Source organism: Bombyx mori, chromosome 23, assembly GCF_030269925.1.
Source record: "Bombyx mori chromosome 23, ASM3026992v2".
In the NCBI taxonomy this organism is placed as follows: Eukaryota; Metazoa; Arthropoda; class Insecta; order Lepidoptera; family Bombycidae; genus Bombyx; species Bombyx mori.
Window position 1 is genome coordinate 11,218,162 of NC_085129.1, and position 26,034 is coordinate 11,244,195.

Below are 26,034 nucleotides of genomic sequence, written 5' to 3' on the forward strand. Positions count from 1 at the left end.
AGAGGGGAGAGCGGAATAATTTAACATGGTCGATAATGCACAGCTTGACACCAAACCGCGCTGCTCCAGCGCCAGAACACGATAGGTTACGGGTACCTACGTCGGAACGCAATTATTATTCTCCTCCGGGACATCCACCTACGCATCCCACCCATCCTCAACATACATCCACACGGCCACCCGTTTCATCCCCAGGAGACTACTGCTCCCCACATGCTCGTCTTGTATCTTCCAAGGCTCAAGATAAGAATTCGTCACATCCAGGCTTACCCAAAGGAGAGCCAAATTTCGCACCTTATAATTATCCTCCATACAGAGCCTACGAAAAAATAAAAGATCCACATTTGCCGGCTCCACCGCCACTAGTTTCAGAGAAAAACACGGTTATAGTAAAACACGATGCAAAACAAATTCATCTCGAGCAAAATCATCAGTATCCGAGTAAGCCTCGAAATGATCCTTCCCCCCATTACCTTCCTTCTCGAACATATCGGACGGGGCCTTCGCCTCATGCACCTCCACACCAAACCTTACAACCGGCTCCGCATACTGCTGCTTTACCTGCACAGGATAAAAGTGGTCGACGGCTGTATCAGCCGCAACCGAAGCCCCAGCTGCAACGGTCACCGGCCTACTACGCAGCTGCTCCTCCAGTAAAACCGAAGGTTTCGAGTCCTGCACCTCCACATATTTACGGAAAACCTAGTAATTCTCAAGTATCCACGCATTATGCCGTCGCTGTTGAACCACCACCTCCACCGATTGCAAAAGCGGAACCTCCGCCTGTACCATATCCGCCACCATCTACGTTCTCGCCGGTGCCTAGAACGTGGCCTCCTCCACCGGCACATTCGCGAACGCCTGAACCTCGTCCAACACCACGGCATGTCGTTGATTCAACCTCGACGTCACCGTGCCAAACGCAACCTTTAGATTTGGGTGTGCCTAGAGATGATTCCGACCGATTATCCCCTAGAAGAAGAGCAGCACTCGGTTCGCCATCGCCGTCGGAATCTGATGCGAAACGACGCCGTCTTGAAGAATCAACAGCACCTCAACCCCTTATAGCTGCAGCAGCAAGTGTAGCACGCGCTTCCGCTGGGTCTGAACCAGCACCGCTGGCGCCAGGACCACCATGCGACGTGCGTGTACCATCTGCAGATGGAAGTATCGAAACACCAGAACGCGCAGCGGGTGCTTCACCGGCCCCAAGACATGCGCTCGCCGCGAGTCCGGCTCCAGCGACACCTGTATCTCCCCTAGTCGCGTCTCCTCTACAGGCTGCGGCACCGCCACCTGCACCGACACCTCCTGCACCACCGGCGACACCTCCAGTCTCTGTAAGTGGCGACGCTGATACACCTGCGAAAGCTGCGTCATCTCCACGTGATGGCTCAGCTCCAGTGCGGCATCTTGGAAAAAAAGCATGGCTTCAGAGACACGAAACCGCACCAATAGGTGAGGGAGATTGTTCGGGAGGAGGAGGTACTTGTATAACACTTCCAATGACGATCACGCGAAATTCAGAGCAGGATGATTCTGGGTCGAACGTTACCGTTCCAGTCGCGGCGAAATCCATCCAACGGTCCGTCCGAAAAACTTCCAAACCACGAAAAACAAAGGAGCCCAACGGTCGAGTAGATGATGTAGAAGAGGACAGTTCCAGCTCTGATCGCGAATCCTCGGCCCCCCCTAAACGCAAACCTCCAAAGGCAAAACGGAAAAAGAGCAGCGTCGCCCGCAAGATCGGGGATGAACCGAAACGAAAGAAGGCCGCTGCCGAAAGTGGAAGCGAAAGTGACAAAGAGAGCGATGATAAAGATACAGATTCGGGTGGCAGCGGAAGTGGCAGCGGGAGCACGTCGAGTAGACGCGGTGCTGGTCGAGCGCGCGGTCGCAGGTCCCGGGGCGGCGGCCGGGGCGGACGGCGCCGTGAGGAACCGCCTCGCCGCAACGTTGGCAACACGCCCGTCAAACCCCCACAGGACTCTTTTCTGCAGAGCGGACCGTGTTTCGAGGTTGCTCCGCGTCTCGCCAAGTGTCGCGAGTGTCGCTGGTCACCCGCACAGCGAGATAAAGATATGCCGAATATCTTCTGCCGTTTCTACGCTTTCCGAAGACTGAAATACGCTAAAAACAGACAGTTGGCTATAGCCGGCTTCTCAGATCCTTACAAGGACGCCGAAGAGGTATGTGCCGTTATTAGATCATAACACTTTTATACTTTATTAAACTATATAAAGAGGAAGCATTTTTTTTGACCAATATTATTTTGATCTGCAGGAAGATAAGAAGTTATGGTTGTCGTCATCAGCCGGTGCCGCCGAATTAGACATTGAGATGAGTTGCTTCCTTTTGAGGGAGATTGGAGACCAGTTCTGTGAACTGCTACAACAAGAGAAAGAAGCGGAATCGCACCATTTGAATACTGGTAAGTGTTTTACAATTTATGCTTAAAATTAATCAAATTCCAATTAAAAAGATAACAATTTATATTTTTTTACGGTTGGAAAAAAACAAAACATTTTTATCTTTGTTTTAGATAAGACAGTAGCATGGAAACGTGTTGTACAAGGAGTTCGTGAGATGTGTGATGTTTGTGAGACCACACTTTTTAACTTTCACTGGACTTGCGGGAAGTGCGGCTTTGTTGTCTGCCTAGACTGCTATAAGGTAAATATTGACAGAAATTATCTTTAACGTTACATTAAACAAATTAAGACGGACATTAATTAATAGAAAATCTTTGGTTTTCTCGAATTGTAAACATAATAACATCTACTTTTGCGGTGTTACAGTTTTTTCGTTTGTAACCGTAAAATCTAAAGTTTTCGTAACGCTTCAAATAAAATAAGGACAATAGAAAACACGAGAGTAATGTAAAAGTAGTTTCAAAATAAATAGGAAATCGTTAAAATCCATTTATGAACTGCGTTGTAATTTAAAAATCGTAAACTCACAAGAGTTGAAACTAATTATAAAATTGTTATCTGTGATGTTGCAGACAAGAACCACAACTGAAGCTACCACAAATTCGAGTAGTGAGACAAGTAGTACAAGCAATGTCACCACTAACGGAGAAAGAGATTCCTTTGGGTAAGTTGAAAATATAATAATACCCCTAAAATTTTCAGCTTTTTACTAGAAGTTAATGTTACAGCCGCTAACGACCCAAAGACAATGAACGGGAAAGCCATTGGCTACGAAACATCATATCTTTGCGCTTAAGGATGACGCTATCCTCGCGATCCAACTTCCAACATCTCATATTAATTTTTATACAGAACTTCGCTAATAATAATATTATTATTATTTATTTTTCATCACTTAGTCAATAGATCACACTGTGGATTTTTTATTATACATATACACAAAATAAGGCTAGTTAATTAAGCTAAAAATCTTGGGTAGATATTTGCATTGCCTTATCTAGAAATTCAGTTTTCACAATTGACAATAATTACGATTTCATTATGATCCACGGTTTCACCAGGACATGTTCTATGATTTAAAAAAATGTAGAATACAATTATCATTATTATAATGTATATAGGTATTATTTTCAAAAAAATATGTTATTATCTTATAATTATATTGCTTTCCGTAGTGGAATTTTCAAGGTTTTTGCGAATATTAGTCAGGAACAGAAAATTTCAGCCAGCCCAGTTGGTACACCACTGTGTTCCATTTTCAAATGCTGATATAATTGTTACTTTCAATTCACAATATTCGGAATATTAAATTTTAATTCAATACTAATACGCCTGTAGCTGGGCCCAAATACGATTTGGTTACGCCACGTTTGGTTAAAGTGTACAATGCTATCTGATATTTTTGTAGTTCAACACGAGTTTGGTCTGGTTTTTTTTACGAAATCACCTAATTAGCTGAGAAACGTCTTAGGCTTGAGATCAATGCGATTCTGGTTGGTAGGATATGTTAGGAGCCGGCATGGTTCGGTACCTCTCCATTACTCTGCCTAGTTTTGCCTTGAAGTAATCATCCGTTTTGTATACAAGAGTAAGACGCTATGCCAATTGCGATTCCGACCTTTTATGTCAAAGTGGATCTTCTAGTGTTTGGTAACGCTTAATTTATTCACGCTCTCCGGACCGGTCATCGTTCCCATCCGGACGAAGGGCTTAGCGGATAAATTAATCCACAGACACAGCCCACTGAGTTTCCGATCCGGTGGTAGTAGATTCTGCGAACAACGGCTCTTGCTAGGATTAGTGTTAGCAACAGCGTCAGGCTTGAGCCCGAGTTCACCTACTCGCCCGGTTATGCTGACATAGCCTCTCAAGTCTCCGGATCGCTAAACTCTAAACTACAATAGTGTTGTATTGTTTGTTTGCAGCTGGTTGACGTGTACAATGGGCGGCCCGCACCCCGCGCGGCGGCTGCTCCTCACGCAGATCGCGGCGGGCGGCGCGCTGGGGGCGGCGGCGACGCGCGTGCACACCCTGCGCTCTGTGTTCGGTCTGCCCGCGTGCTCGTGCGGACACGCGCCCGCGCCCTCGCCGCAACGCCGACAGCAAGCCAAGAACCTGCTGCAGATCGCGCTCAATAAGGTATTCACTTAAACTACGAAAATGGACTATAATTAATTGAAATTATAAGTTTGTACACTTTTAGTATTCTATTGTCAAAGACTAGTCGTTACTGGTGGTAGGACCTCTTGTGAGTCCGCACGAGTAGGTACCACCACCCTGCCTATTTCTGCCGTGAAGCAGTAATGCGTTTCGGTTTGAAGGGTGGGGCAGTCGTTGTAATTATACTTGAGACCTTAGAACTTATATCTCAATGTGGGTGGTTGCATTTATGTTGTAGATGTCTATGGGCTCCTGTAACCACTTAACACCAGGTGGTCTGTGAGATCGTCCACCCATCTAAGCAATAAAATAAAAAAAACTTCTATAATCACAGATTTCGCCAAGACTACATTTTAGACAAATATTACTCGCAATAAAGACAAACAATACTTAATCTATTCTCTATTTCGCCACAGACTTTAAGCAATTAAGGTTAAATTAATTTAAGCAAAAGTTTCACAATAAACAAATAGTATGCATGCGTGTGTGCAATGCGTTCCTTTATTGATTTAATGTATTTTTATGCATAAAAAAATATTAACATGTTGCACTCCTTTATATTCTCTATAAGCGTGGGAAATTTCATACTCCTCCGTAAGCGCAATTTTCGTAAATAGGGGTACAAAGTATTTGCTTCACGTATTAATATACAGATATTTTTTATAACTGACTTTACTTAATAACTCAGTAGGTATTAATTAGTTACAGAAGACCACAAGATATCACAACGAGATTGTAGTTTCAGTTGTACTGTTAAACGTATATCCCACCTAAACTGGGATGAATGTTTGATTCATGTCAGCAATAATTGCAGGTGGTGTGTATCCGTGTGAGGGCACAATGCACCTTAACTTCAGTAAAAGTGGTTGCCGATTGCTCTATACTGCTATCAAATCATATTCTAGGATTAATTTATGATCTCATTAATTAAGGTTAAAAAAATTCCCTAAAGCTTCTATTCCTTCAGCATTTTCTAACCTATCCCACGTTTTTGGCCGTCACCTCGAGCCCTTTCGCCTTATAGACAAAATAATCAGCCCTGTCCACGTTGAAATAAGGGGCTAAAGCCTCAGCTTTTAAGTCGCCAACGAATTCGAACGGGTCTGAGTTCACCTCGTGATGGTTTCCGTTGCTCAGGGACCTCCCTAAATTGTCATTGCACTAAGATGTAGAATCCGACCAGTACGCATGACCACTTCACGACAAAAATGAAAAAATAGGCACCGGACGACCTGGACCTAAATACGCTGCCACTAGAGAATACTAGTATTTAGCATTCCCCAAAGTTACATTCTTTCTCTCCAACATCTAAAACTATATTGAAATATGTATGATGATAACGCCAATTACTAATGTTCTATTTTGCCTGTGTTATTTGTAGAATGTGAAAAAGGAAGATGTCAAGGAAGAAAGTACTCCTACTAACGGTTCGTCTCCCGTGAAATCTGAAAATGTAAAGACTGGCAGCTCCATCGTTAGCTGGCTGTCGGATTTGCCCATAAAGTCTGAGAGTAAAGATGAAAAGTCCGATTCTAGTACCTCGGATTCGGATGAAGGTGGAAATTATTCGACGTTGCGAGAGTTACTGATCAGGCCGGCTCCGGAAGGCGGAGAGGTTCAACCGAAGAAGAAACAGAAGAAGAACAAGAGTGACGCACTCGAGGACGTCATCTCCAGCATCGTCGACGAGAAGAAAGACGAAGACGAAGATGAGAAACCGTTCGTTCTCTCGAATGTGGTTAAACGTTACGACAGGAGCGGACGCAGCCGCGAGGAGCTGCCCGTCAGAATTATGACCCTGACGGAATCGAAGCTTCTCTACCCTGATGTCCCGCATGCCTGGCTCTGTGACGGCAAGCTGTTACACCTCACGGATGCGGTGCACGCCGGCAACTATAAACCTTTCCAGGTTTGTTTCAAAATAAATACAATACTATATAATCCAGAATCTAACGTAAATATTTACATAATAAAAAAAAGAATGGAACATTTATAGAAAATAAAAGAAAATGGTATTAATGAAAATAATTTCTTTGTTACAGGACCAGTGGAAACGTGGTCAACCAGTTCTAGTCTCTGATGTATCTGCTCTGCTCGATAAGGATTTGTGGTCCCCCGAAAGTTTCTCACGCGATTTCGGTGACACCCGCGTGGATCTAGTGAACTGCGCGTCCGGTCTAGTCGTACCCAACCAGCCCGCAAGGAAGTTCTGGGATGGATTCGATCTCGCCGTCAAGCGGCTGCGAGACGAACGCGGCGCTCCCATGGTGCTCAAGCTCAAGGACTGGCCTCCGGGCGAAGACTTCGCCGAGCTGCTTCCGGCGCGCTTCGACGACCTCATGCGAGCTCTCCCTCTCTCCGAGTACACCTCGCGCAACGGGAAACTGAACCTGGCCGCGCGCCTGCCCGAGTGCTTCGTGCGACCCGACCTCGGACCCAAGATGTACACGGCGTACGGCGGCGCCGGCGGGACCACCAACCTGCACCTCGACGTCAGCGACGCCGTCAACGTGATGGTGCACGCCAGCGCGCCCGCAGACGCGCCCGAGCGAGCGCGGGAGGCGGCGCGCGCGGCCGAGGAGGCCGGCGTGGACGTGCTGTCCCGGCGCCGCGCCCGCCTCAAGCCGCCCGCCGCGCTCTGGCACATCTACGCCGCCAAGGACGCCGACAAGATCCGCGACTTCCTCGTGCGGGCCGAGCTCGACCGCGGCGCCCGCCCGCGCCCACAGCACGACCCCGTCCACGACCAGACCTGGTACCTGGACGCGGCGCTGCGCGAGCGGCTGTACCGCGAGTACGGCGTGGAGGGGTACGCCATCCTGCAGTGTCCGGGGGACGCCGTGTTCGTGCCGGCGGGGGCGCCGCATCAGGTGCGTAACCTGCTGGACTGCATCAAGGTGGCGGAGGACTTCGTGTCGCCCGAGAACGTGTCGCGGTGCTTCGAGCTCGCGCAGCAGTTCCGGCAGCTGTCGCGGCAGCACTCCAACAAGGAGGACAAGCTGCAGATCAAGAACATCGTGTACCACGCGGTGAAGGACTCCCTGTGCTGCCTCGAGGAGGCTCTCGCGAAGGCCGAGTGAGTCGGGTCGCGAACACCTCCCGCATTTGATCTCAACCTCGAACGTAGCTAAGTTCCGCATTTAACGTAAGATTGGGGGCGAGTGTGATGCGCGCTGTGTGTGTCGCCGCGCGTCCGTTCGATTGTGTACCAGTTGTGTGTGTGAGTGTACTCGAAATGTGATTTTAGTCCGTCGCGTTCGCCGCGAGTGGAGTATGTGCAATGTAAATTAGTCTGAATATGGTGATATCGTTGAGATGTGGATGTTTTATGTTCCTTAATCGAAATACAAATAAACTCTTCAAGTTATCTACAGCTTGTAGCTATAATGGTATGTATCTATTGTGTAAATTTTAATTCGAATTCCATCGAGTACATTATAAGAAGTGTATACTTTTAAGTTATTGTATTTTGAAGTAAAACATATTCGCTCGAAGCATTGTACATTAAAACACAGCGTGTAGATAAGTTTATCCTATTATTAGATTTCTCAATTTGGTTAGTATGTTACAAAATGATAGTTAAAGTACGTGACAATTTAGTTTTGTCCTTTGCTGTACTAGCAAGATTTTTTTGTACTGTGTATATTATGTATGGTTATAAGTTGGAATAAAAAAAAAGATGTTTATATTAATGGAAGTTTTGTTTTTAAATCCCTCATTAAAATATCGAAATTAATTCTACATATGAGTCGTCTATTATCAAAGGTGGCATTCTGTGCATTTGGACAAAAAAATGTTATTGATATGTCAATACAGATTGATTTGAATATAATCGTCTCCTTCAAAGAATACGGTTCAAAACTTGCATTAAATAAAGGTTAATAGTTACCTGTTATTTATCTAAGATGTCGTTCCGAAGAGTTTTGTGACTGCCAATGGAATACAAAGTCAATAATTCGTTTTTCTGATTTACCAATAATTGTCCAAAAGTCAGATTGCCGGCTTTGATAATAGACGACTCATATGTGTGTAGCGGGTAGCCATCATACAACGCAAGATAATTGACAGATGCCTGAATCTCGCTTACGACATTTTCAAGATAAAGCGCATATATACAAGTTCCGAATAACAACAACATTCGGACCGTCGGTCTACCGAGCAATATCATCCGCTCGGTGGAAGATCTTTCCTTTGTCGTATATTCCTACATGTGTATGTTTCTTCAGGGAGTTTTTTTCTAAAGTTGAGATTTGATAGTCATGCGCAAGAATTATGCCGACGTAGAGGTTTAAGTCGGCATAACAAATTCGACTGCCATCTTATTTTTAAACTCCACGCCTACAGAATGGATAATCTACGGTGCATTAGCCTGAAAAGCGGAATACCTGATATTCTTAATCAAAAAACACAATAATGATATTTGTTAGTCCTTCCTACAGTAGTATTATTATGTTTTGTTCCACAATCTTCATTTAATCACCGAGGTTACTTGAAGTCGATCACTAGAAAAACTCAATGTACGTTATATCAAAGTTCATATAGGTAAATAATATACATAGATGTCCCTATTGACAGACACTGGGTCGATGACTCCATTATTCATAAGAATAATGGCTATCAATCATATTTAACAGATACATAACATGATACACAGGATAAGGGTAACAATAATAAAACTACTAGTGTCAATAAATTGGGGCCGTTTATTTTATTTGACTTTTTTTTCTCTAACTAATCATTGGTAGCTAAGGGCCGAGTCACACCGGAATGGCAGCGTCGCGGCGAGCACTTTCAGTGTGAAATAATTTTAAACTTTATCTTAGATATACTTAAAAGATCAGTCTCGCTTGAAAAGCTAGAAAAGGTCGCGACACTGCCGCTGCCTGCCCGCGGTGAAGCGAGCAGCCGCGCGCCGCGTGCCTCTTGTCGGTGGTTCTGCCCGCGGCTGCCAGCGGCGACACGAGTCCGCTCGCGGCACCGCGGTCATATGAGTCGACTATTATCAAAGCCGGCAATGTGACTTTTGGACAATTATTGGTAAATCAGAAAAACGAATTATTGAGTTTGTATTCCATTGGCAGTCACAAAACTCTTCTGAACGACATCTTAGATAAGTAACAGGTTCAATACTTGACCTTTATTTAAAGCAGGTTTTGAACCGTATTCTTTGAAGGAGACGATTATATTCAAATCAATCTGTATTGACATATCAATAACATTTTTTTGTGCAAATGCACAGATTGCCACCTTTGATAATAGACGACTCATATATTATAATAACCAATTCCATCATGTTCACTCCAAACAAACGTTTTTTTTATTGCTTATATAAGCTGTGAGCTCGTACACCCATATGGACGAGCTCACAGCCCACCTGGTGTTAAGTGGTTACTGGAGCCCATAGACATCCACAACGTAAATGCGCCACCCACCTTGAGATATAAGTTCTAAGATCTCAAGTATAGTTACAACGGCTGCCCACCCTTCAAACCGAAACGCATTACTGCTTCACGGCAGAAATAGGCAGGGCGGTGGTACCTACCCGCGCGGACTCACAAGAGGTCCTACAACCAGTAATTACACAAATTATAATTTTGCGGGTTTCATTTTTATTACACGATCATTGCCGAATGAAGAAACTAAACTAGTCAAGAGGAGACTAGGCGCGTGCAGTCTGGAGGCCGCGCGAGGCCGCCAGCGGCGACGCTGGGGGCCGCTGGCATCGCCGCCGGCCGCTGCCATTCCGGTGTGACTCGGCCCTAAGACTGTTACACTCTACAAAACTTACATACGCCCCGTCATGACGTATGCAAGCGTAGTGTTCGCTCACGCGGCCCGCACTAACTTGAAACCCCTTCAGGTTATTCAATCCCGATTTTGCAGGATAGCCGTCGGAGCACCATGGTTCCTAGGGAACGTAGATCTCCATGATGACCAGGAACTTGACTCAGTCAGTAAGTATCTACAGTCGGCATCACTGCGCCACTTTCAGAAGGCGGCACAACATGAGAACCCTCTCGTCGTGGCCGCTGGCAACTACATACCCGATCCTGTAGACCGAATGGTAAACAGTTGACGTCGCCCAAAACACGTCATTACGGAACTTCCCGATCCATTAACGGTGCTTTTAGGTAGGTACCACAAGCACCGGTCACCGTCCTCGTCGAACCCGTCGCTTGCAACGAAGGGCTCGACGAGCGGATTAACCCACAGACATAGCCCACTGAGTTTCTCGCCGGATCTTCTCAGTGGGTCGCGTTTCCGATCCGGTGGTAGATTCTGCGAAGCACTGCTCTTGCTAGGGCCAGTGTTAGCAACACTCCAGTTTGAGCCCCGTGAGCTCATCTACACATTAGGGCGAAGCTGATATAGCCTCTCAAGGCTATCAGCATAGGTAGGAAAAAAAAAGACTTTCAACTACACGTGGAGAGGTAGAGGAGCTCACGGGCTCAATCTGAGAGAGTTTGCTAACACTGGTCCTACATAGCAAGAGTAGTGTAACGGGTAAAAGACAAATTCGGAGTATGAAAACTTGCTCGCTGACATTGAATCCTGTGAATGCCTCAATCTCAATCTCAATATGTAAATTAGCGTTTTCTTATTGTTCTGCTAATTTGCCGGATATCTTGCAACGCCCAATTCTCTGCTGCCACTGCGTTCCAGATTGGTGTGTCATCGTGAATCCATCCCACATTAAATAAAAATTTTACACAATATTCACTGTTTCACCCTTTACCTTACCTTTATCATAAACCTGTGCTTTAGTAGTGTCTATTGTCTAATCATTGAATGGGCAATTCTATACCGGGCATAAATGTGGCCGCTATGACGCTTGAAGACGCTGAAGACTCTATTCCGCTACCTGTACAGCTAGCAGAAATTTGCTGGGTTTTGTATTTGTGTCTTCTAGCATCATCTGTTGAAAGTTTTGTTAAGCAAAACGTAGTTAAATAATATTGGGCTAATACATACCTACATCGCATATTTCTTTCATATAAAAAAAATCATTAATTTATTTTTGCACCTTCTTTATCTAGCAACAGACAAGTCTATGCATATTTCATCATTAATCGGTAAGGTTCAGAAATACTTTGATCTTTTTTTTTTCTACCTAAGCTGATGGTCTTTAGAGATCACGTCAGCGTCACCAGGCGAGTAGGTGAGCTCACAGGGCTCAAACCTGACGTTGTTGCTAACATAACCCTAGCAAGAACCGTGCTTCGCAGAATCTACCACCGGATCGGAAACGCGACCCACTGAGAAGATCCGGCGAGAAACTCTGTGGGCTGTGTCTGTGGGTTAATTTACTCACCGAGCCCTTCGTCGCAAACGACGGGTTCCACGGGAAGGATCACCGGTGTGATGTCAAGACAATAAGTAAAGTAAAGAATTGCTTTTAGGTCTTTAACGTATTCCTTTCCTTGACAAAATATCAAAATAATTAATAAAATATAATAAGTACCTACTTTATATTGGCTGAGCATCTTCTCTGAATTTGATTTCGCTTTTATCAGTTTTTAGTTGTAACTCATGGATTACCTGAGATTGTAGTTAATATAATTTAAATGTGAACTAGTAGGGTTAATTGTAGTCCGAACTCCATACAAATTGGAGTAATTTTTTACGCTATCGAGAACGTTAAAAACTCGCTCTAAGCACACTGATACCTTGCTTAAAAATTTCACGTTGCGTTGCGCTATCTATGAGCTACAATAATGACATAATAGATGGTCCATGAGATTACATGTTTTTTTTTTTTTTTTTATTGCTTAGATTAGTGGACGAGCTCACAGCCCACCTGGTGTTAAGTGGTTACTGAAGCCCATAGACATCCACAACGTAAATGCGCCACCCACCTTCAGATATAAGTTCTAAGGTCTCACGTCTAGTTACAACGGCTGCCCCACCCTTCAAACCGAAACGCATTACTGCTTCACGGCAGAAATAGGCAGGATGGTGGTACCTAACCGCACGGACTCACAAGAGGTCCCAACACCAGTAATAAGTGTAACAAGCATAGATTATACACTTAATATGTAACAAGTGTAATGTCCATATACGATGTCAGTACATCAAATCTACTTAACAGTGACATCTATCGGGTAAATGTCATACTATAGTTTTTTATACTCGATAATAGATGTCACATTCATGTTTTGACGAAAATGTTTGAACATTTTTAAATACGTTTAACATTTCTGTAGATTTATGATTTAGGTGCTACGTAATTTTTTGTGACCTGTATCAGTTATTGGAATATATGGTTGTAACTTTATTTGTTATGCTTAAAATTTTAAAGAAAATGAATTGAATAACGATTTAAAGCTAAACATTAAGTCCAAAACAAAACTCGGTTTGTTAGTTCTGCTATTCATCAACAGATATCACTAAAAAGAAAAATCGACCAAAGTAAATCACATCGAAAGGACTATATTATACAGTACAGTTTAATACAGTTAACAACAAGGATATCCCGATCCCGTTACGAGGAATACGATGGCGTTTTATCTGCTTCAAATCAGATATTCCCTGCCTATTCCTGCCGTGAAGCAGTAATGCGTTTCGGTTTGAAGGGTGGGGCAGCCGTTGTAACTATACTTGAGACCTTAGAACTTGTATCTCAAGGTGGGTGGCGCATTTACGTTGTGGATGTCTATGGGCTCCAGTAACCACTTAACACCAGGTGGGCTGTGAGCTCGTCTACCCATCTAAGCTATAAAAATAAAATAAAAAATGGTACCGATTAATCCAATTTTATTAACCAGTATTATACTACAGTTTATCTCTTCGATCAACAATATTGATGATCGAAGGTTTATCTATACGACAGAAGACAGACTAAACTGTAAGATTGATTGTACAATAAGTCCAACTGCAGTCATTTAGCCATTTTCTAATGACTTCTTTAATGTATGCATTAAAAGTACATCACGCAACGGTTTTGAAAACTTACTATGAAAATAATGCTTCATTAATACTACTAGACATATTTTAAATATAAAGGTAGGTATCACGTGTTAACTCTAAGGGAGGAAAAATTAATAGTAAAGAGATTTTACTGGTGATAGGACCTCTTGGGAGTCCGCACGGGTAGGTACCACCACCCTGCCTATTTCCTCCGTGAAGCAGTAATGCGTTTCGGTTCGAAGGGTGGGGTAGCCGTTGTAACTATACTACTGAGACCTTAGAACTTATATCTCGAGGTGGGTGGCGCGTTTACGTTGTAGATGTGTATGGGCTCCTGTAACCACTTAACACCAGGTGGGCTGTGAGCACGTCCAGCCATCTAAGCAATAAAAAAAATAAAAAAAACTCGAAATCTATCAAATTTAAATGAAACTTTTTCTAAAAAACTGATATTTTTTTACATAGATTAATGCTATATTTAAAATACCTAATAAATTGTTTATACTTATAAAAAATACAGATTGTATGACACGAAGCAATGAACCCCATTTGGTTAGTTGGCTCATAAATCCACGTTCATTAAAATAATCTTATTTATGTATTAAGTGATGACCTCAACTACGAGATAAAGTCTTTATTCACTATACACTACCTTGTCCTTTTTGTTTCGATTCCATTCCATACAACAAAGATGGCAATGGACGCGAATGATGATTTTGTTCACTAGTTGTTCGTCTGTTTGATATTATCGGTGCTGGTACCTCCTCCACACTCGGACAGGTTATAAAAAGGTCCGAGAATTCAAGCTTCGCGGAGTCTAGTGCAAGTTGGTCCACCGAATTCATCAGTTTCGTTCCAATATGAAGACCATTATTTTCTGTGCTTTCGGTAAGATTATATTTATCTTATTTTTGTTCATAAAATTGCCTAGTGATAGTGCTAATTAAATTGTTTTTGTGTTTTACGTTATGCAACGGAGCTATAGTTTTTTTCCACAATTAATTCAACAGTTTTGCAATGAAATGTTCTATTGATTTCAACGTAAGGACATACATTGTTTGTTTCTCATTTGAAATTTCTGCGTAGAATGAACTCCATTTCCAGAAAAACTATAAATTTAAAATTGGTTCATTACTTTGCTGACAGAATGAAAAGTAGTCGACGTCGCCCAAAACACGTCATTTTGGATCCTCTCGGTCCACTAACGGTGCTTTAGGTACCTCAAGCACCGGTCATTGTTCTCGTCGAACCCGTCGCTTGCGACGAAGAGCACGACGAGTAAATTAACCCACAGACACAGCCCATTGAGTTTCTCGCCGGATCTTCTCAGTGGGTCGTCTTCCGATCGGGTGGTAGATTCTGCGAAGCACGGCTTTTTCTAGGGTTCGTGTTAGCAACAACGTCAGGCTTGAACCCCGTGAGCTCAACTACTAGTTAAGGTTACGCTGAAATAGCCTCTCAAGGCTATCAGCTTAGGTAGGAAAAAAATACTTTGCTGTTTTCGTCAGTACCTTGTTCGCATTTTTTCAGTCTCTCAGTTAGTACGTACATAATAATTGCTTTCAATGCAATGAAAAAAACCGTATGAATGCGCTCATGTTCTCAATAAGCATCAAGCGGACCTCTCATGAGGGACCGGAGACTCTTAATTGGATTTAAATAAACAGTAAGCTTTGTTCAGTAAGGTGCTCAAATTTACTCATGACTAATGCCGTAGGTACCACTATGCTGCCTATTTCTGCCCCAAAATTACGCGCTCCGGTTTGAAAGGTGGGACAGCAATTAGGTACTCATAAAATTGTGAACGACCTCATCTCTCATAGCAAGCGGTGGTATTAACACCTTGTGGCCTATACCAGTAAAACATAAAATAATCAATATACTTAAATTATTAATTTAATTTTCGTTTAAATTATTTTGTCAAAACCAACAACTTATGTTAGTAGTTATGAATAGGGATTTAAAAAGTGATTATCAAACGAACATTTAATTGTTCTATTTTCGTAGATTTTAAAAATGTTCTTTCGCTTAGTATTGAATTTCTTTAGGTGATTGTTAAAAATATATAATTTAAAAACAACAAAAAGGGAACACGCTTTAACAGCAAACCGAATTATTAATTAAAAATAATGTATCGTTATCCCAGTTCCTAGTTAGGACCTTAAGACAAAGTATAAGATCATTGGATTGTCTTCGGTTCTTGTATGTGTCCAAATTTTCAAGTTCATTGGAAATCTTGGTGTTGGTCACAATTACTTTGATATATACTTCTAATAGAAGCATGTTAAAACTCAATGAAGCACTGAAATTATGATTAGGGCTAACCCTGCACATATTTAATTAGGCATAATTCGAGGTGTCGTTTTTGATCGTATAGTGATGTAACTAGCTTTTAGTAAATTTAAGAATAAACAAGAATGGGAAAACAGGAAAAAATACGATAAATTTATATATCATTTAAGTAAATTAATGCAGAACCTAGATCTACGTTGTTCATGTTATATGCGATTTTTTCCTTAATAAAACACTATCGACTTCCTCTATCAATAACGAGCTAACGTTCTCTTGAACTGGTAAACACAAGGCTTTAGGAGATTTTTCTAAACAATTCCAGCTGTGTTGTTCGTGGCGGTGTCGTGCCGTCCCGACAAGCTGGACCTGAAGCAGGTGAAGGCTGATGCTGAGCGCAAGAAGGCCTGCATGCATGACTGCACCAAAGCTAATCTTGACCCTATCTGCGCTGGAAAGACAGGAGAGAAACCCAAGTCATTCGGAAACGAGTGTGTCATGAACAACTACAATTGCGAACACAAAGATAGTAAGTATTTACTGGTGGTAGGACCTCTTGTGAGTTCGCGCGGGTAGGTGCCACCGCCCTGTCTATTTCTGCCGTGAACCAGTAATGCGTTTCGGTTTGAAGGGTGGGACAGCCGTTGTAACTATATTTGAGACCTTAGAACTTATATCTCAAGGTGGGTGGCGCATTTACGTTGTAGATGTCTATGGGCTCCAGTAACCACTTAACACCAGGGCTGTGAGATCGTCCACCAATCTAAGCAATAAAAAAAAGTATAATATATTTACAAAGTAATTAGTGTAAAGTAATAGAATTTAAATATATATTTCAGTTTTCAAGAAGCATAAAAATTAATTTGTTGTGTGCCGAGTGTGCTTTATCGGCGTTCATTTATCGTTGCAGACCGTAATTGTATGATTTTCAAGGAATTCATAAATTACCGTGGTCTAAAAAACCTTGTTACTCGATTTCGGAGTTCTTGGAGGACGTTTTTCATTACGTTGTCAAGTTTATTGTATCACCTTAATTGAAGTTTTCCTCTAGAATTGGACATTTCCTGTTTTGATCTCGTTGGTTCCACTTTAGTAACTACATTACGTTGTTAGCTGGTGCCCTTAATCGTGAATCACGTAGTATTAGCTCACTTTTTCCAGTAAGAACTACTTCCGTCCGATATTGTTGCAATATAGGGACGATACTACACGATTAACGTTGTTAACTATTGTGATTTTTAATTCAGGAATGTAAGAGCTCAATATACATTTAAACTGGTGGTAGGACCACTTGTGAGTCCGCACGGGTAGGTACCACCACCCTGTCTATTTCTGCCGTGAAGCAATAATGCGTTTTGGTTTGAAGGGTAGAGCAGCCGTTGTAACTATACTGAGATATTAGATCTCAAGGTGGGTGGCGCATTTACATTGTAATGTCTATGGGCTCCAGTAACCACTTAACACCAGGTGGGCTGTGAGCTCGTCCACCAATATAAGCAATAAAAAAAAAACATATTTTGGATGAAGATTTAATTATGAAATTAATAAACCCATCTAAAATGTATTTTTGACATGAGTGACCAGTGACCTTTTTTTTTTTTTGTTAATTGTAGGTAATTTACCGTAATTCACAAGAACACTAAACTCTTATTTTGGTAGTAAAAGTAAATATGTATTTCACTGAAAGCAACGATTGGTCCTACCTTATTTTTATTCTTGTGTTCACAGCTGACCTAAGTATCCTTCTTGATTAAGGCCTATAATATCAATCATAGTTTAAACTAAAATCGAAGGTTTAAACTGTCACTGGAGATTAGGGCAACTTAGCGTCTCGCTTTAGTTCTTATTATAGCAAATACAAACACGTCTAGCTCATGATGGACTTAGATGTATAATTCTGTTAGGTGTTCCATTCTACATTAAATAAAGCATCAAAACATTTGAAATTGAATTGAAATTCTATGAATTATTGTACCTGTAAAATGTATTTAAAAGTTGCACAAAATAACACAATAGATTATATCAAATTCGCATAGGCATGAAGCCGTGACGGTGATGTAATTCACAATGACATTGTTCCGGGCAGTAACTTGTTTTTCGCTGCATTGTTTGGATTACTTTGGATTTAAATATTGAATAGGAATGTCATTTAAAGTAGATCCGTGTTATTTATTGAAAAAAAAGGCTTTATACTATTATTTATTGCTTTGGTAATCCGCAATACTTGAGTTAAATAAGAAAAAATACCTATTTTATTTATTTATTTTTTTGGCATCAGATGCACTGGTCCTGGTGCTGAAAACTGTTTTTACCGGAGTCCGTAGACGAGTTAAGACGAACCCACGTTAAGACCTAAACTATTGGATTATTTATCGATTGTTCATTGAAATATTGCTTGGTGCTATGCGGCCCAATTACATGTGATCAGTTTTATTTTTGTTTTTGAGAAAATATGATTTTTTTAATACATACCTAGTCGATTTTTCATTTCGTTTCCAATAATGCTAACGCGTTCATCTGAGCCACATTGTGGAAGCAACGCACCGTACACCAAATTGCCTACCGTAATTTAAGATGGAGGTCCAATCACATTGCTCGAAGCAGTTTCTCCAATAAAGAAGTGTTATGGTTGGAACGAAGCGACGATCGTTGGTAAAATCATCAGGATTTCCATAAGGAAATTATTGGTTTAAACATCAGATCAAGGCATCGAGTTAATTTAGTCTGAGGTTAAGCGAGCCCAGAAGAGAATGTGAGAGCATTTCATTACGACAATTATAATGATAATTAATAACTACTGCTACTACTACTTTTACTGGTGGTAGGACGTCTTGTGAGTCCGCACGGGTAGGTACCACTGCGTTGCTTATTTCTGCCGTGAAGCAGTAATGCGTTTCGGTTTGAAGGGCGGGGCAGCCGTTGTACTGTTAAAAGTCAGACCTTACAGCCCATGTCTCAAGGCGGCATTTACATTGTAGATGCAATAAAAAAATATATATATACCCATCCAAGCAATAAAAAAATATATTACTAATATTTTTATTTTTATTCATTACAGCGTTGCGCAAGATCAGCCAAGGCCAGTGTCCTGGATCAGATGGCATCCGTCTCTCTTGAACACTGAAGAAACAATAATTAATCACGTTGTTTATAGTAGGTACTAACAGCATTGCTTTCGATAAATTATACTCGTAATATTGGCATATAAAACTTGCTTTCTATTGGAATTTTTTTATTGCAACATCAATTAACGATGTCACTTTTTGTTGTTATTGTATTTATAAAAAAATCAAAAATGTTTTACGTTTTCTTGACGTCGTTTAAACAGAAATGTAGTCACTGTAAACGAAATAATTAATTATCTTTAATAAGTAATACAATAATTACCTCGTTATATGTATGCGCATATTAAAAGCTTTAACAAAACTTTTGTTTTGTATTTAAAATCTAATAATGTTATGTGTTCATAGCTAATGTTTTGTGGCTTAATTAGTACAGGTAACTTTTATTGCCCTTGTAGGCAGACAAGTATAGGGTCCACCTGATGGTGAGTGGTTACCGTCGCGCAAGGACGTTAGCAATGCCAGGGGCAGAGCTAAGCCGCTGCCTATTTTTTTTTGCGTTGTCAAGGGCTGCACAAAACCCTAAAGTATTCGAGATGTCCGAAATAGTATTAGTATTAATATAATGACAATAAGAAACTCGAGACGAAAAAACATGGCATACAATGACCTCCTCCTCCTCACGTTATTTCCTCACTGCTGAGGGCCGTGACCATCGTGTTTAGACAGGATTTTATTTTTAACTGTAATAGAAATAATATTTCTCATGAAAATGCATTTTAGCGACATTATAAACAAATATGTAAGTACATATATGTAAAAAATGCAAAGTTTAAATTAGACACAGAAATACACAACAGAAATAGATGCGGGTTGAGCACAACAGGTTGCTGTTTGTTTGTTTTGTATGGGAGGATTGCTGGTGGTGGTCATGGGTGGGCAAGCACGAGCTCAGCCAGTACGAACGGGGTTAGCTAACAAGCTAACCGAGATGTGACGATCCGATATCTCTGTGATGACTATAGGTTTCGGCGTCCACTTAACACCAGGTGGTTCTGAAGTTTGATTTCCCATTTACGCAAAAAAATATATTGTAATTTACGTCCTTAGTGGAACAAGAGTTCCTTTTTTTTTTTCCTACCTAAGCTGAGAGCCTTGAGAGGCTATTTCAGCGTAACCCTAACGTTTGTAGGTGAGCTCACGGGGCTCAAACCTGATGACGTTGCTAGCACGAACCCTAGCAAGAGCCGTGCTTCGCAGAATCTACCACCGGATCGGAAACGCGACCCACTGAGAAGATCCGGCGAGAAACTCAGTGGGCTGTGTCTGGGAGTTAATTTACTCGTCGAGCCCTTCGTCGCAAGCGACGGGTTCGACGAGAACGGTGACCGGTGCTTGAAGTACCTAGAAGCACCGTTAGTGGATCGGGAGGATCCGAGATGACGTGTTTTTGGCGACGTCGACTGCTTTCCATTCTGTCCGCAGGATCGGGAATGAAAGAGTTCCACTGAAGTAAAAACTGAGAGTAAGAACTGCTGATGATGGTGTCAGCATAATGTATAAGTTTCCATTAGCTCTTTGTTTTTTATTATGCCTATCTATCTTGGTAAACTCGAGAGGTTCTACCAACTTCACCGAACCTGTAGGCGAAGCTCACGGGGCTCAGCCTAACAAATTGCCTAACACTAGCCCTAGCAACGGTAATGCTTCGCTGAATCTAACCACCGGATCGGAATCGCGACCCACTGAGAAGATCCGGCGAGAAACTCAGTGGGCTGTGTCTCTGAATTAACTTACTCGCCAAAATCTTCGTCGAGTTCGACGGGTTCGACGAGAACGGTGACTGGTGCTTGGAATGGTTAAAAGCATCAATAGTGGATTCGGAGGATCCGAAATAACGTGTTTTCTTTGTTTTCACCCAGGTCCATTAAAGCTAGTAAACTCCTCGAGGTTATTTATTAGCAGCAAAAATTCTATATTTCACTATTACTTTGCTATAACTCTGTTCTACCTACCTATATACATATGTATGTATATTTTATGTTAATAATATTCAACCACGTAGTCCACGAATTTTATACACATTTAAGCGTCTTTTCAGTAGTCTTTTAGTTCTCTTCTATATAGTACCTTTTATAATCCTTTTTGAGTATTGATCTGAACATGTGTGCAAAATAGATTATGATGCTTACGACATATTTACTTAGGCTGGTCGTGTTAATTATTACGAATTAGATCATTTTGATAACATATGACCTAGCTGAAGCAATCGTATGCAACTAGACTGCTTGTCGCCTTTGCAGTAATTATGTTTTTACAATGCTCATTTACTAATTATAAACTTAGGTATTTTTTAGTGTTCCATAGGATTTATCACATAGAAAAACACACTAAATCAATCATAACACATATCAACTTCAATAAAAATGTCAACTATGTATTAGTATTTTCAAGTCTCTGTTGGTTTGAACTTTGGAATCGTCAAAATAGGTTGCTCAGGCGAGATTCCAAATACCAGCTACTTCGATTTGTCTCCATAAAGAGGAGGGCTGCTCGGATTGTCGATAATTACATTCTCACCGATTGTTTGGAATGTCTGGGTCGATGTAGAAATTTCAGTTTTCTCTATGTTTCCACTGTATCTTCCATGTTTTTTTTTCCTACCTAAGTGGATGGTCTAGAGAGACCATATCAGCGTAACCTTAACTAGTAGATGAGCTCACGGAGCTTAAACCTAACGATGTTGCTAACACGAACTCTAGCAAGGGCCGTGCTTCGCAGAATCTACCACCGGATCGGAAACGCGACCCACTGAGAAGATCCGGCTTAAAACTCAGTAAGCTATGTCTGTGGGTTAATTTACTCGCCGAACCCTTAGTCCCCAGCGACGGGTTCGACGAGAACGATGACCTGGTATTCCATGGGGAATGCTCTGAATAATTATTTGAGATGAACCCATCATCTCGTCTTTACCATCACACCGCCTGGCGCCGGAGCAGAGTCCAAACTTACCTAGAACCACTGCGTTCGTCCGGGGTGAGTTTTGAGATGGGAGATCCTTTCTGCAACGTACCACCTAGCTTTGAAATGAGCTCGAGCGGAGTTCACGATGTTTCCTGATGTTCACGATGAACATTGTGATGCATCTGTCTTCAAACGAGGTTTTCGCAGAGCACAAAGCAGTAGACAATGACTTAGCTGTGTCCCTAGTTTTGTTCTGTTTTCGAAATGTTTATTTAGAAATGCTAAAACAACTGTCCAGTTTATTTATATTGGACAGTATTCAATGAGCGTCTGAAATAAAAATGTATTTTATGTTCTGAAATGGAGTATATATTCTTAAGATATTTAAACGTAAATAAGAAGCCATTGATATCTAGTGTATCGTAAAGGCTTAATGGATAAGTGAGTTAAGGAGACGTTTATGATTTGTCAAGGCCAGCAATATTATCGAAGGTGCGTTTAGACTTTAAACAGCTATGCATATTTTATACATTTTTTACAAAGTAGTTTTGTTCATATTATAAAACTTATTCGCTGTTTTTATATCTGTGATCTTCACTTACAATCGACATCCATTAACATAATCTAAGCTGTCGCTTTTATATATCAAATTTTTGTTACATTTCGACTAGGTATTTTAAAGTTAAAACAGCTTAAAAGGACAATGCCCATTTTCTATGGGCGTTTGGGCCCCTAAAAAAAGTTGTCGGGTGATGATGATTTTAACTTAATTTGATAGACAAAGAAATATCGTTTCATATTCAGAAAACGATTTTTATATTCTTACCCAGGCTTAAGAGAAATCTGTTTTTTTCTGCAACTAAAATTAAGTTGTTAATTGTTTTCTTCGAAATCAATAATCGCTCATCATTATTTACAGTACATATTAAATAAGTTAATTGTGGTTAATGTTGCTAGAAATAAGCCCTTAGGTACATTTTATTATTATTATATCCGCATAATAATAATAAAATATATTTATATAGATATTGTTGTTGTTGTTGTTTTTAAATTCGCCAACAAGCAGGCAAAGAGCGTAGCCTATACAGCCTAGGCTGTCATAGTTATAATTTTTATGTTAATAAAAATCCGGTGTATTTCTTTTTATTGCTTTTTGGGAGTTTTGACGTCAACTTGATGAATAGCACATTGAGTGAGCGTGAATTTCCGCAGACCTTTTATCTTGAAAAAAAAAACAGTCACTGCTATGTTAGCCACAGTTTTATTCCAATGCCTCAATAATCGTGAACAACGATTATTGACATTTAATACACAAAATAACACCCAATTTGTATATTATACATCACAATAAGCTATTAAAAAAACATAAAATAAAACTTCACCAGTTTTGGCAGCAACCCGAGTGAAGCGTCACTACGCTTGCTGCCAAAACTCTCTGATCATATATAATAAGAATAGAGTAATGGTAGGCCATTGAGATTTTTACTAATGGAATCATTAATATCTAAAAATATTAAATAAATCATGGTTTTAAGTAATAATTATTATTACAATACATAAATATTGAATTGAACAACAATAAACTAAAAAGTCTGTGAATTATAACCATTAGCAATTTTTTAAATTTGTTGTTCAAGTCACAGACAACTCTTTCGTTTGTCAGCATATAAGTTTACTATAAGGCTGTATGGGCTAATTTTCCCTTTGTCTATTGGCGAATTTAAAAACTATGGCACTCAGTTTTGGGCATGGAGTTAATATGTACCTACAACTGGAGTGCTGTCTAATGCCGAGAAATCGGTCTCGAAAGAGAATACTTTTTGGTCGCGGTGTCCTTGTCTAATGTGGTGACCATATATAATTTAATTATAGGACAAAATTATACACATGCATCAGTTTTGAATTTACCTTAAGTAATTCTGTGTAACCCTATGTAAATACAAAACACGTGCTTGCAACCTTTTATTTATGTAAATTCAATTCTAAACATTGCTTCGTCGTCATGGTGATTTTTTTCGACGGTTTTTTTTGGAAATTGCTGCGTTGTCGAAAATCTAGCACTGAGTTTTATTATAAACATCATTACCTCAGTTCTATTACTTAAACTTCCACAAACTCATGTTTAACGTCCGAATACTCAACCGCGACTTAAATAATATATTATGTTGAACTTAATTACGCAATTCCTACTTTAATGTACTGGCTAAGTGGGCCGTGCAAATTAATATTTGACACACTGAGTGAGACACTGAACAGACATGGTCTGCGCATATCGGGTGCTCTTTTCCTACATTCACATCTTTAATTGATTTAAAATTGCTTGTATTTTTACTTCTGTGCTATTTTCATGACACGTGTATATTAGGTCTACTAGTTACATTTTAGGAAATAAAACACAATGGGTAATAAAATGAAATGAACTGAAATTCATTTATTTGTTATATGTAGACAATTAAATAACTCTTAAATGACAAGTCAATACACATAACACGATACACATAGTACTTGATCTCTATTTACAAAATATTGGTTATACATATTATTATTATTAAGTTCAGTTAATTTTCTGTAGTCTTATAATATAACATTTCCTCTATTTTAAGTAAATTCTTTTTTTTTCAACGAAATACATAATTTATTTTAATCAATATCTAAGTGGACCATCAGTATCATTAAAATTTCGCAATTTAAATTTCAATTCAATTAAAAATCGCCATTTTTCTCTAATAAATCTAAAATCGACTTTATATTTACAATCACTATTTCGCGACTTTTAAGTTTTTGTTTCAATACCTTAACATCTTGTCGTAATTTTGCTTTTCTCGGGGTATTTTTTATTTCTTGCGTTTGAGTACTTGATTCTTCTTGTTTGACCTTTATATAGGACATTTTCCAGAAATTCCAACGTCATATTTACTAGAAGATCCTCCTCGTTCGCTTAACGTCAGGCAAATGATATACATGCTTGCGTGCGACGCTATTCAATACAATAAAAAAAGTTCAAAAAATACCACGTGATGGCTCTTATAATATGAAAAATACATTGCAAAATTATAGTTTTCACGATTGTTTTTTCAAATTTAGTATATGACATAGATTAAGTACAATTTACAAGACAAATGGTATTAAATATTATAATGAGACAAAATATCTCACATTTTAAAAATATATGCTCACACTAGTAAAAATTTATCAATGAATCTGACATATGGAAGGATATTCCACAAACTGGAGAGGATTCTCGCTTAAAACCACTTACATTAAAAGTGTTCACCATGATTACACGGAAACTTTCACGATTTTCGAAAAAAAACAAGCCACAAGCTGTATCAGTGCCATTTTAACTTCGCACTACAAACGTAAATAGACGCCATTTTTCTTTTAATCCATTCATAGCTCTTTTTCGGTGATGCCAACAATTAATCTGGCTTTCCACCAAATTCAACATGAAAACCATCAGAAATCTACGTACCTACCATTAAATTTTCCATTAAACAGAGTTCTTATTAATATAGAACAATAATTTTTTTGTTAATAAGTTTTATTAATATATGATGTTCTATTAAAAATCAATATATATCATATAATCAATACTTCTTATATAATTTATTTTAATAAATTGTCATCATCCGAAACTAATTTCACCATAACTTTGTACGTTTATTTTGAACCAATTTAATTTTTGACGTTGATGGAAATTCTAAATTCTCGCAACATTTTCTAGTTAAGTTTAAGTCACATCGTTTAAATAATATGTATTTAGATATATTATTGTCATAAAATGTTTAAAATCCTGTAAAGTGGATTGATTTTAACCTTTTCGATAATTTTCAACAACGCCCAAGCTACTAAAAAATCCACTAACCACTAAAAGCCATTTTTGATAACTAAGACGGGGGTCCAAATTCCGAGATTTTATGGAAAATCCGCTAAGCTAGCAACACTGCTTTTTGTTTGTAAAATGTGCGAGAGGGACACCACCACTTAATAATCATTCTCTTTTCAGACCGTTTTTCCTTACATCTTTTGCTATTTAAAAATAAACTTTAAGCCATAGACATAAAGTATATTTTTAGTTTTTATGTCAAACGAAGTAAGCACTCCAGTTAGAATAGTAACTCTATGGTTTTGGGATGTTATCAAGTACCGGTAAAATGGGGCGATTAGGGATTGAGAGGCGAATCGGGAAAAAACTGGGAAAATCTTTCGACGCTCAATAT

General features: G+C 40.0%; 2 protein-coding genes and 1 long non-coding RNA gene across 6 annotated transcripts in view; 2 read left to right on the forward strand and 1 right to left on the reverse strand.

Annotated features, from left to right (window-relative positions):
* The window catches only part of LOC101737516 (lysine-specific demethylase 3A), a 158,739-nt gene extending 150,455 nt beyond the window's left edge, over positions 1–8,284 (forward strand). For all 4 annotated transcript variants that reach the window (XM_004932625.5, XM_038019501.2, XM_062675241.1 and 1 more), the window contains 7 exons: positions 3–2,189; positions 2,284–2,431; positions 2,543–2,673; positions 3,005–3,096; positions 4,358–4,571; positions 5,974–6,501; positions 6,635–8,284. In XM_004932625.5, coding sequence (XP_004932682.2) covers positions 3–2,189; positions 2,284–2,431; positions 2,543–2,673; positions 3,005–3,096; positions 4,358–4,571; positions 5,974–6,501; positions 6,635–7,672 — 4,338 coding nt within the window. In that variant the 3' untranslated portion in view covers positions 7,673–8,284. The remainder of the gene's footprint in view (positions 1–2; positions 2,190–2,283; positions 2,432–2,542; positions 2,674–3,004; positions 3,097–4,357; positions 4,572–5,973; positions 6,502–6,634) is intronic.
* Positions 8,285–14,336: 6,052 nt separating this feature from the next.
* Positions 14,337–19,214, forward strand: LOC692945 (kazal-type proteinase inhibitor). Its single transcript, NM_001046785.1, has 3 exons — positions 14,337–14,387; positions 16,114–16,317; positions 18,847–19,214. Exons 1-3 carry the CDS (start codon positions 14,360–14,362, stop codon positions 18,903–18,905), a joined length of 291 nt encoding a protein of 96 aa, NP_001040250.1. The 5' UTR covers positions 14,337–14,359; the 3' UTR covers positions 18,906–19,214.
* LOC134201094 (uncharacterized) lies at positions 17,661–22,942 on the reverse strand. The gene is made up of 2 exons (XR_009976273.1): positions 22,641–22,942; positions 17,661–22,144 (listed from the first exon to the last, which is right to left on the reverse strand). It is a non-coding gene; the product is annotated as an uncharacterized LOC134201094 (long non-coding RNA).
* Between the last annotated feature and the right edge of the window lie 3,092 nt (positions 22,943–26,034).